Consider the following 11,483-nt stretch of genomic DNA (forward strand, 5'->3'; position numbering starts at 1 on the left):
TTATTGCAAATGTCTTTACGGACGCCGAGGCAGGGTTAAATTCCATTAATGGGCAAAATAACTCAAGTCCAGGGACATAACGATGCCTGAGCTACTGGAAGCTAAACAGGGCCCTGGCACTCTGCCCTGCACGCTGCTTTGGTGCCCAAGACATGGCTCCTTGCTACCCAGCACCGAGGCCTTCCGTGGGGCAGCGCTGGCCTCCAGGCAGCTCTCACCTCCGCAAGTACATCTTCCAGGGCTCAGCAATCTTCTCCTGAACAAGAGCCTTCACCGTCTTGCCCAGATACTGGGTGGCATCGCCCGCCGCTGGCAGCTGCCCGCCATCGCTCTCCCCCTTCAAGCTGAGGAGGTTGCCCAGATTCGGGTTATTCTGAGACATCTGTGGGCAGAAAAGGGATTTCGGTGTTAGGAGAGAAGCCGAGAACTTCCCGAGTGGACCTCTAGGAGGGGGAAAAAAAACGTGAGAGGTGAGGCCGAGGACTCTTGGATTCAGCCCACGAAAGGAATCCCCGTGGCTTTCATTCCACTAGTCACTGCCCACTCTAGGGGGCGCTGCTCGTCTCCGTTTTGAGGCCACTGAGCCAGCACTGTGGGAAGACATTTCCGCAATCGTGTGGTCAAGCGTGACGTGGCGGAGCGCTGTCATCTTCCCACCGAAGGGATACCTATTTATCTACTCGCGCTCGCATGCTTTTCAAACTGCTATGCTGGCAGGAGCTGCGGCGAGGACACGAGCTCACCCGGTTGCGTGGCGCTGGGGTCTCCAACTGGGGCTGCCGGCTTTCGAGCCGACAAGCCCAGAGTCTTTTATCTGCTCCATCAGTGACGCTGTCCCTGAGCAGTTTTAAGCAAGCTGCTGAACGCCCATCATCCCCAGCAAGCTTGGCTTTTGGGGGGTGGTTTGGTCTGAATGAACCCACCTCCTTGTGAGTTGGGCCATTCCTCAGTCAGAAGAAGCATTTGCCGCTGCCTTGATGGAAAGGCAAGGCCCCTTGCTATTATATGAGGCATGGTAGGGCGGTGGTTAGGACGCAGCATTGCAGGCTCGCTCTGCCGACTGCCAGCAGTTCGATCCCGACCGGCTCAAGGTCGACTCAGCCTTCCGTCCTTTCCGAGGTCGGTCAAAGGAGGACCCAAATTGTTGGGGGGGGGGCAGTAGGCTGACTCTGTAAACCGCTTAGAGAGGGCTGTAAAGCACTGTGAAGCGGTATATAAGTGCTAAGCGCTCTTGCTCTTCGTGTCCGGCGAGGTGGTTAATGCTAGCCTTAATCGGAAGCCAGTTTGAAGGTGCAGGGTTTAAGCTACCCAGCTGGCCACAGATGAAGGCCAGGCTTTGCAAACTCCTCCCAAACGGTGAGGGGGGGGGCGGCGGCGACAAGAGAGTCGAGCTAAAGAAAGTGCTGGAGAACTTTGGGAGAAAGAGTGATGAGAACAGAGGCAGCTCCAAGCAAAGCCACGCAGACATTTCCGTGAAGATCCTCACCCCTGCCTGGATGCAGGACCGGGGCAGCCCTCGGAAGAAACCCCCAACTTCGGCTTTGAGGACAAGCAGGCTCTGAGTGGTCCTGGCAAACGGAAGGCCAGGCGATTGCCCTCGCCCAACAATTACATTTAACGTTTACAGAGGGGGGAAAACAAAAGAAAAGAAATGAAAAGAACACATCCCCAATGGGACGCATAATTTAAATAAGGGTCTTTGTAAAAGGTCGCGCGATTTTAAAAACGAAGAGGGCTTTTGGGGAGAAGCCTGCTGGCTTCAACTTTCCGCGGCGGGCACTTCTGCCTTCTTTCCCATTCTGGGAAAAATAAACAAAGGGGGAAATCCAAGCGGATTCCTCCAGACCTTTTTTTTTTTTTTGAAACTTCTAAGGTAAAATACACGGCACTCATAAAAGCAAAAAAAAAAAAAAAAAGAGAAGAGGCTGGTTCTGAAATTAAAAAAAACAACAACAGAGTCCTACTCCTCCTCCTTCGGGGGGGGGTGGGAGAAAAAGAAAGAAAGAAAGAAAGAAAGAAAGAAAGAAAGAAAGAAAGAAAGAAAGAAAGAAAGAAAGAAAGAAGAAAGAGAATGAGAGAGAGAGAGAGAGAGAGAGAGAGAGAGAGAGAGAGAGAGAGAGAGACTTGAGTGTCAGAGGCTGCGCTATATTTCTTCAGCCAGTTCATTAAATTAATTCGTAAGCAGTGGCTCTGAAATTATACCCGATGAAAAATGGTCTCAAAATTTAAATGGTACAAACTCATCTTATTAGAGGGAAAACATTAAAAACAAACGCGTCTCTCTCCACACACCCTCTCTCTCTCTCTCTCTCTCGCTTTAATTTCTCTGGGTGGTGGTGGGGGGATGAAAGCCGGAGCTGATGGATGGCTCTTACCTTATTCATAAGCGAGGATAAAAGAGATGAATTTGCCGAGACTGTGTGGCCATTTGATTCATTACTGGAACACACAAACCAACAGGGTTTAGTTAAGATGTGCATAGGGGAGCTGCAATTAATTCTCTTTTCAAATTGGCAAAAAAAATAAATAAAATATCCCCACCCCCCTAACCTTCCACCTGATGCGTACGAAGGAGGAGGGGGGAAGGAACCCACCCTTTGCACCCTCTGCCTCTTTCCGCCAGGCAGGATAGCCCGCCGGATAAGCCCCCCTTCCCCCTTCCAATATGGGGTGCCACGGTGTCCGGAGAGGAGGCCAAAAGGGCTTCCTGCCGTGGTCCCCAAGATGGGAGCAGCTGGCTGGGAAGAGACTGGACAGCCATTTGTCTGGAGGGGTCTAGAGCTAGGGCTAAGGCAACCTTGGGTCTTTTTTTTTTTTTTTTTTTTTTTAGGACTGGTGGACTTCAACTCCCAGAATTCCCGAGCCAGGAATGGGAGAGGCTTCCAGGCTGAGCCATGCTGGCTCGGGAATTCTGGGAGTTGAAGCCCACGAGTCATGAAGGGGCCAAAGTTTCCCTCACGCTGGCTCGGGAATTCTGGGAGTTGAAGCCCACGAGTCACGAGGAGGGCCGTAGTTTCCCTCACGCTGGCTCAGGAATTCTGGGAGTTGAAGTCCACGAGTCATGAGGGGGGGGGGCCCTATATTTTCCCTCACGCTGGCTCAGGAATTCTGGGAGTTGAAGTCCACGAGTCATAAAAGAGCCAAGGTTGCCTACCCCTGGCATAAGGTTTCCTGCCTGAGCAGGGGGTTGGACTAGATGACCTCCAAGGTCCCTTCCAACTTCTTCATCATCATCATCATCATTATTATTATTATTATTATTATTATTATTATTATTATTATTACTATTATTACTACTATTACTACTACTACTACTACTATTATTATTATTATTATTATTATTATTATTATTATTATTATTATTATTATTATTATTATTATTATTATTGTGTCTCCCTTACTGCTCAGCCACAACCCCCAACTCTGGCTGGGAGGTTAAACAGGTGAGGAGGCCCGAGACACACACGGGGCCCACCAAAGCCTTGAAGTGGAGACAGGCAGACTTCCAAACACCTCTTTCTTCTACAGCTGAAAGAGGAGGCAACTGGTGGTCTTGGGGTCCAGGTGGCCTGGCCAACGGCAAGGGATTGCGGGAGACGTCCCCAATTTGGGTTGCTCTCCTCTGTTTTAGAATAGAGTAGAGCTGGGAGGGACCCTGGAGGTCTTCTAGTCCAGCCCCCAGCTCGAGCAGGAGATCCTGGACCGTCTCAATCAATCAGTCAGTCAATCAATCAATCAAATCAATCAGGGTGGAGCTGGAAGTGACCTTGGAGGTCTTCTAGTCCAGCCCCCTAGACCGTCTCAGACAGGTGACCGTCCAGCCTCTTCTTGAAAACCTCCAGCGACGGAGGGCCCGCGATGTCTTACCCGGGATCTTTCATTCTAAGGTCCAGGCTGTGCTCCTGCAAGGAATCCTGGCTTGCGGTGGGTCCCGAGCCGGGATTCTCAGCCGCCTCGGGCTTTATTTGGGTCAGGTTAAACCGTCCGGGGGTTGTGGGCTGCCCGTTTCCTGCATGGACGAAAGAGGGAGATGGAAAAAGTGGGGAGGGGAGGAAGGGGGGAGGGAGAGAGAGAGAGACCCACAAAGTGTCACTCAACAAAGTCGTGGAAAAGCGACCCACAATAAAGAATGATGCATCCGTTTAAAAGCACACCCGCACAGGGGGAAGACAACCATCTCCCCCCACTTCTCTCTCTCTTCCCCCCCCCCCAAGCACACAGGCCGTTTGAGGAAGAAAGAGAGAGAGAGAGAGAGAGGCCGGGGTTAGCTGGTCAGCATTTATTGCTGGGCTGACGTGATGGGGTCTGACGTCCATTCCTGGTGTGGAAATTCTTCCGAGTGATAATTATTGCAAAAATTATGTCAAAGTTGTCCAGGCTCTGGGGCTCTTTTAAAGGAGAAGGGCGGAAGGAGGCGAGGGGGAGATCTGATGCTCTGTGCAAGCTGTCATAACTCATTTGCGGGGCTGCCTCTTAAACGTTTATTAAAGACGCCCTTAACGCTGAGGCAATGTGGCAGCTCTGGACTGCTAGTCAAGCCCCTTCCCATTCCCCAGCCTCCATGTTGCCTTGGTGACTGGCACCGGCCCCTCTACTGAGCATGCCCAGAAGGAACGTCTGCCATGTCAGCTCGATCGAAAATGACACCCAAGCCCATTGGTTCAAAGCACCTGACCCCTCGGACCCAACACGGGGGGCTCCACCAAGCGGCCTTCCGCCAACGCCCGCTTGGCACCGGCACCGGCCTTCCAGCCTCTTCCCAAACCACCGACTCCCGTTTGGCCAAAGCAAAGGGGTCCCCAAAAGGAGGCTGAGACCCTCCCCCTGTGTCGCCCCCCCCCCAAGCGGAGACACAGGGAGAAGGACCCTGCGTGCTGGAAGGATGGAGGCACTACAGGGAAAAGTTGCTGACGGGAACGTGTCTGCCGAGTTTCTCGCCACTACGCCGACTAAAATATTAATTTGCCCAGAGGCGCTTCGTCTGATGGGGAAGTTGCTCCATCGAGGGCAAGTGGATTTTTATAGAAAGAAAGGAAAGAAAGGAAAGAAAGGAAAGAAAGGAAAGAAAGAAAGGAAAGAAAGAAAGAAAGAAAGAAAGAAAGAAAGAAAGAAGGAAGGAAGGAAGGAAGGAAGGAAGGAAGGAAGGAAGGAAGGAAGGAAGGAAGGAAGGAAGGAAGGAAGAAAGAAAGGAAAGAAAGAGGAAGAAAGGAAAGAAAAAAGAAAGAGAAAGAGAAGGAAAGAAAGAAGGAAAGAGAAAAAAGAAAGAAAGGAGAGAAAGATGGAAGTAAAGGAAGGAAGGAAGGAAGGAAGGAAGGAAGGAAGGAAGGAAGGAAAGAGAGAAAGGAATGATTGAATGAATGAATGAATGAATGAATGAATGAATGAATGAATGACTGTCTCTTTGTTAAGGAAAATTCCCCCTCCTGGCCTTTTTTTAAAATAATGGGGAGAATAAGAGGCTTCCTGGCAAACTGGCTGTTTTTCCTCCCTTGCCGTGGGACCTAGTCCGAACTGGACTTGAAAGGACCGCAAAGATTCCCGATTCCAGCCCAGGGGAAGGGCAACTAGGTCCCCATCTCACCCTCCCTCCTTCTCTCCATGGGGGGGGGGGAAATGACCTGCTAGGCCCTCCCCTTTGGCGCTTCCCCCGTGAACCGCTTCGAGGAGGAGGGGTGCCTGCCCAGGCTCTCACCTGCCTCCACCGCCACCGAGGGCTTCAGGGCCGCCGCCGCCAGCCGAGCCATCATGGGTGAAATCAATCCTTTGCTGGCCGAGATCTTCTCCATGATGGAGGCGGCTGGAGTTGGCGAAGAGATGGCGGCGGCCTCGCCGGAACCTGAGAGGGCCGGGGAAGGGGAGCTGGCCGAAGATGCCGGGTTGGTGCCCGGCGTGCCGGCGGCTAGCAAGCCGGCGGAGCTGGTGGGCAGTTGAGCCGAGACCCGGCTGGGGAGCATGGGGAAGTAGGAGCCTGCCGTTCCCGGAAGCGCTGCGTTGGGCAGGGCCAGGGCCAAAGGGATATTGCTCGGGAGAGCCTGCGAGAGCAGGGCGGGCATTTTGGAGGCCGAAGGCATATTGCTGGCGGGTTTGCTGGCGGCCAGCTCGGCGGCCGAGGAAGGAGTGCCCGGCACGATCAAGGAGATGGAAGACTGCTGACTGGTGGGAGAGGCACTCAGGCTGGAGTTCTTGGAGCTCATGGCGGAAAAGTCGACCAGGTCGTCGTTGCTGGACTCCTCCTGTTCGTTCTCCTTGGCGCCCAGCAGCGAGACGGGCAAGCCCAGCATGCCCGAGCTGCGGATGTGCCGGCGCTCGTGTTTGCGCTTGTGGGAGGTCATCTGGCTGGTGGAGGTGAAGGTGAAGCCGCAGCCGGGCCGGATGCAGTGGAAGTGGTTGGTGGCCTTGCTGTAGACGCAGCCCTCGTACTTGCACTCCTCGTACTTGTAGAACTTCTTGAAGCCGTCCTTGGCGTAGGCGTCGTCCTTGATGTGGTAGCTCTTGTGCTTCTCGATGTCACACTTGTTCTTGAAGGTGAAGGTGCAACCGGGCCGCCTGCGAGAGAGAAAACCAGGGGATCAGGCCCGGGGCCCAAGAAGGGGTCTTTCGCTCGCCTTGCCCGCCGGGACGGTGAAGTTGGGATGGAAGCGGCCGATCCCTCAGAGGCAGAGACCGGGCAGCTAAGCCTGTTCTGTCTTGGTGACTTGGTTCTGCCTGGGCCTTTCACTAGAGCTGGAGTCCACTACTGCAGGGGTCGGTGGACCAGTATCAGGGCACACAAACTAGCAAAGCCCCATCCGCGGGATGCAGGCAGCACACAAAACCACGCACCCTCCGGTCCGTGGAAAAAAACCTCTCTCCACGGAACCGGTCCCTGGTGCCCAAAAGGTTGGGGGCCTCTGCACTACTGGGCCGTGAGGTGTTCAGAACCGAGCCACCCGAAGCAGCGAGCTCGTGGACACGCACCCCCACTTGTGCAAGCAGTGGGTGAGCACGTGCCTATGTGCTCCATTGGGGCACGCGGTGGTCCCCGCTCGTGCAAAGGGAGCTGCGGACGAGCGCGCTTACCTGCCCCCGGCCCCCCGGGCCGGTCTGCAAAGCCAGAAAATTTGGGGAATATCTGGCAATATTGGCTGAAGTAATGGCTTTCAGATCTGGCTTTGTGGCTGGAGTTCACTTCTTTGGTCCCACTTCTAAAAACCTGTGGGCTCCCAACCTCCAGCGTCAATATATGGACACGTGTCCGAAACCTTTGAGCAAGCCAGACACATCAGAGCCAGGGATCCCCAAGGGCCCAGCCTGTCGCCCAAGGACACAGCTCATTTGACCACAGGTCTTGCTCAAATCTGGGCCTAGGTGGATCACCGTGAATGCAGCCAAGGGAAGCCAAGGCGTTGTCAACACCATCAAATGTCTCCCCCGTACTGGTCCTAAGCGATGCTGGGCTGGGCCCTGGCGTGGAGAAGAACTGTAGGGACGCCGCCCCCCCCCTACCCAGTGAGAACCATTTTTTCCCTCCCTTTTGCCCCCGTGCCCACCTGCAGTGGAAGTGAGTGGTCTTCTGCCCGTAGAACTGGCAGTCCACCGTGCCGCAGTCTTCGGTGGCCCGGAACCGCTGGAAGCCATCGTTGATCAGCTGCGTGTTCTTTTTGTGGAAGTTTTCATGGGTCATCACATCGGAGGTGCTGGTGTAGACCTTGTTGCAGCCCACCTGCGGAAGGGAGGGGGAACCAGGACAACTAGTCAGAAAGCTGCAGAGGGTCTAAAAAAAAACAACAACAAAAAAAGCCAGGTTTTCCGAGTATGGCGGCATTGCTATAACTTGTGACGTCTCCCGTCTTTCCAGAGGGAGGGAGAAAAGCAGAAGGGAGGGGACCAAAGGATTGGTGTCAGAATTGGAAGGGGCCTTGGAGGTCTCCTAGTCCAACCCCCAACTCCTAGTATAGAACCTATACCAGGAGTCCCCAACCGCCGGTCTGCGGACTGTCACCGGCCCGCGGCATGCCAGCCACCGGGCCACACAAACAAGCAAAGCCTCCATCCGTGGGATGCAGGCAGCACACAAAACCACGCGCTCTCTGGTCCGTGGAAAAAAAAACACCTCTCTCTCGCTGGTGGCCGAAAGGTTGGGGGCCTCTGCCCTATCCAGTCTCTTCCGAAAAACTTCCAGTGTTGGAGCGTCCACAATTCTGCCCACCGGTTAAATCTTTCTAACGTTCAGGAAGTTTCTCCTTAGTTTCTAGGCCTGGATCTGGGGTCCCTGGCAGAAAAAGAAAGACCCCCTTTTCCCAGCTTGGCTAAAGGCGGCAGGCTGTGAGCTGCGGGGCTTCAGGAAGAAAAAAAAAAAGGCCACTTGGTGTGGGAAAGGCAATGGGGGGGCACCCCATATCAAGCAGAGCGGTTGGGGCTGGTCCCTCTTTCAGCCCACAAGGCTCTCTCCGTTATTGGGGGTGGTGGGCTTGGCTATCGGAAGGACTGGCTTCGTTTCCAGCCCGTCCGCGTTATTGGGGGTGGTGGGCTTGGCTATCGGAAGGACTGGCTTCGTTTCCAGCCCGTCCGCGTTATTGGGGGTGGTGGGCTTGGCTATCGGAAGGACCGGCTTCGTTTCCAGCCCATCCGCGTTATTGGGGGTGGTGGGCTTGGCTATCGGAAGGACCGGCTTCGTTTCCAGCCCATCCGCGTTATTGGGGGTGGTGGGCTTGGCTATCGGAAGGACCGGCTTCGTTTCCAGCCCGTCCGTGTTATTGGGGGTGGTGGGCTTGGCTATCGGAAGGACTGGCTTCGTTTCCAGCCCGTCCGCGTTATTGGGGGTGGTGGGCTTGGCTATCGGAAGGACTGGCTTCGTTTCCAGCCCGTCCGTGTTATTGGGGGTGGTGGGCTTGGCTATCAGAAGGACCAGCTTCGTTTCCAGCCCGTCCGTGTTATTGGGGGTGGTGGGCTTGGCTATCGGAAGGACTGGCTTCGTTTCCAGCCCGTCCGCGTGCCGTGGCGTGGAAGAGGGAAAGAATGCAGAACGCAGGATGCGTCTCTCTCTGCCTCCTCGGCTCAGCTTGGGGCAAACTTGCCATATTGAGTAAAATTCCAGCAGAATATGTCAAGGCTTGCCGGTGTGTGCCCTCCGAGAGAGCGCATCATCGGCTGCCAACGCCTGCACCATCTCAGAAGTGAAGCAAACCAAAACACACACACACACACACACACACGCACAAAAGTTCACCTTGGGTTGAGAGAAAAGCAATCTGGACAAACAGGCAGAAACTGTGCAGGATGGGCAGGGAGGGAGGGAGGGAAGGAGGGGGGCGGGTGGCGAAGGGGGGTGGGGGGTGGGAGCTACTCCGAAGCTACTTCCCATCTAACCAGGGCCTCTTTCCCCACTGACACCTTGAAAAAAGACAGACCCAAGAGTGGTGTTAAAAGAAGAAATTAAACAAAAAACAAAACACACACACCTCCCGGGGAACAGTTTGCAAGAAGGGCTGATTGTGGTAAAGGAAGGAAAAAGTGTCCCCTTGGTATAAACAACTAAACTGCCTTTTGTCCAGGCCAATTATGGACATAAAAAAGGGGAAGGGCCTTCAGTGGCCAGGCTTGGTGTGTGTGTGTGTGTGTGTGTGTGTGTGCAAAGGCTGCTGTTTAAGAGATTTTCTCTCCTGGGGGAATTTACAACGTTGTGACACCTTTTTTTTTTCTTCTCCTTCTTCCAAGGAAGGCTTTCCATGTTGGTCCCCTTTTCTAAGAAATTCTTTCCACCCAGAGGTGCCGGTTGCCGGCCCTCACCCTCTCTCTCTTCAAGGGAGAACCCACCCAGCACACGAGTATGCAACAACAACAACAACTGTTCCGTTCAGTGACTGTTCAAAGTCACAAGGGCGCCCAAAAGCGTGACTTGGGACCCTTTTTCAGAGTCGCGACCTTTTGCAGGGTCACGTGGCCCGTTGCCGTGTCCCAAGGTCAAGCGACACCACCACCCCTCCTCTTGCGAGCTTCCGGCCAGCAGGAAGCCAGGTTCGCTTCACAAACCGGGTTACTAGCTTATCAGGCCGCAGTGATCCGCTTAAGAACCGTGGCAAGGAAGGTCGTGACACGGGGGCAAAACTCGCTGGAAGGAATGTCTCGCTTAACCACGCAAAATTCTGTGGTTGTTCAGGCGAGGACTTAACAGTCCTGTGGGCTGCAGGGACTGGAGCGGATGCCGGCAGATGCAAAGACCGAGATAGCTGGGATCCCAACAGCTTCATTCAAAAAGGAGTTGCCGCAGGGCTACTCCGGCCACATCTGTCCAGCTGCTGACTCGCCGCGAACAAAAAAGCCGCCAGCCCAGGAGGGATTGGAAAGGATTCAAAGTCTCTGCTCCAGGCTGGGCCCCGCCAAGCTTCCCATCGCACACTTCCTGCCTAGTGGTGAGGCTGGCCTCTTCCCCTCTGATCTTCCGTTTGAAAGCGGGCTGCTATTAATATTGGATCAGCTCAGCAGCCAGCCACAAATGGAGCGAATGAGCACCGCAACGTCACCGCGCTCAACAGAGAGCAAAGCCGCGCGGATCGGAGGAGGAGGCCTCCTGCCGAGAGACACCGGAGGGCCATCCTCCCGGGGGGGGGGACTCAAAGGAAAAACCCACCGGTTATCCCTTCCCCCCAAAAAACCCAACAACTCATCCCGTTCCACAGCCAGGCCCGTTGGGAATATTCTCCCAAGGGGAAAGCCCTCGCAGGGGCACGGTGGCGGCGGTGGCGGCGAGAGGAACGGGAACTCATTGGCCATCCTGATCCTCGTCTTCCCAGCCCGGCGAAGGTGGGCTGGGCAAGTTACCTGCATGCAATGATAGTGTGTGCTTTTCCCGTTGAGGTGGCAGCCGTGGTAGTAGACGCTGCAGTCATCCAGAGGGCTGAAGCGCATGAAGCCGTGCTGGAGGGAGTTATCCCGTTTCTTGTGCATGTTGTAATGCCGGATCACGTCCTGCTTACTGGTGAACCTCTGAGGGCGAGACGGGGTGGGGGTGGGGGATAGGGTGGGGTGGGAAGGAGAAGAAGAAGGTGAGGGAAGGACGAAAGCGAAGGCAGCAGAGGGAAAATACGGCACGGGGGAAACACCGGACACGGGTGTGCATTTCGGACGGGGGCTGCCTTTGCGTAACGCGCTCAGCCAAGTTCATCCCGAGCCTTTACGTGCGTGCGTGCGGCGTGCTAAACCTGGATGGCTTAAATCCAGCCCGGCTTTTTTTGTGGCACGAGCCAGGTGGGCAAGCCTGCTTTCTGGTTACTGTCCTGGACCCGACTTAACTCGCAGGACACGTGGGTGAATTCGGCAGCCTTAAGTTAATTACTCTTTTTAAAAGGAAAGGAAAGGCCCGGTTAAAAGGACGGCCGAGAGCACGGAGCCCGCAGAAAGAGGTGCCAATGGAGTTGCTTGGGTGGGTGTGGGCATTTGCCCAGATTCTTTGCCCCACCCCCTGCCCCAAATTGACCACTAATCAAACACAGAGACCCTTGGGT

The 11,483-nt window shown here is 54.6% G+C and overlaps 1 protein-coding gene across 1 annotated transcript; it reads right to left on the bottom strand.

Moving 5' to 3' along the window:
• Positions 1–214: 214 nt before the first annotated feature.
• On the bottom strand, positions 215–11,143 carry LOC310650654 (zinc finger protein castor homolog 1-like; the record flags this gene model as incomplete). Its single annotated transcript, XM_083380235.1, has 7 exons — positions 215–382; positions 2,376–2,439; positions 3,868–4,009; positions 5,693–6,546; positions 7,530–7,702; positions 10,801–10,965; positions 11,066–11,143. 7 exons carry the CDS (start codon positions 11,141–11,143, stop codon positions 215–217), a joined length of 1,644 nt encoding a protein of 547 aa, XP_083236361.1.
• Positions 11,144–11,483: the final 340 nt, after the last annotated feature.

Source organism: Vipera ursinii (assembly GCF_947247035.1).
Source record: "Vipera ursinii genome assembly, contig: scaffold_462, whole genome shotgun sequence".
In the NCBI taxonomy this organism is placed as follows: Eukaryota; Metazoa; Chordata; class Lepidosauria; order Squamata; family Viperidae; genus Vipera; species Vipera ursinii.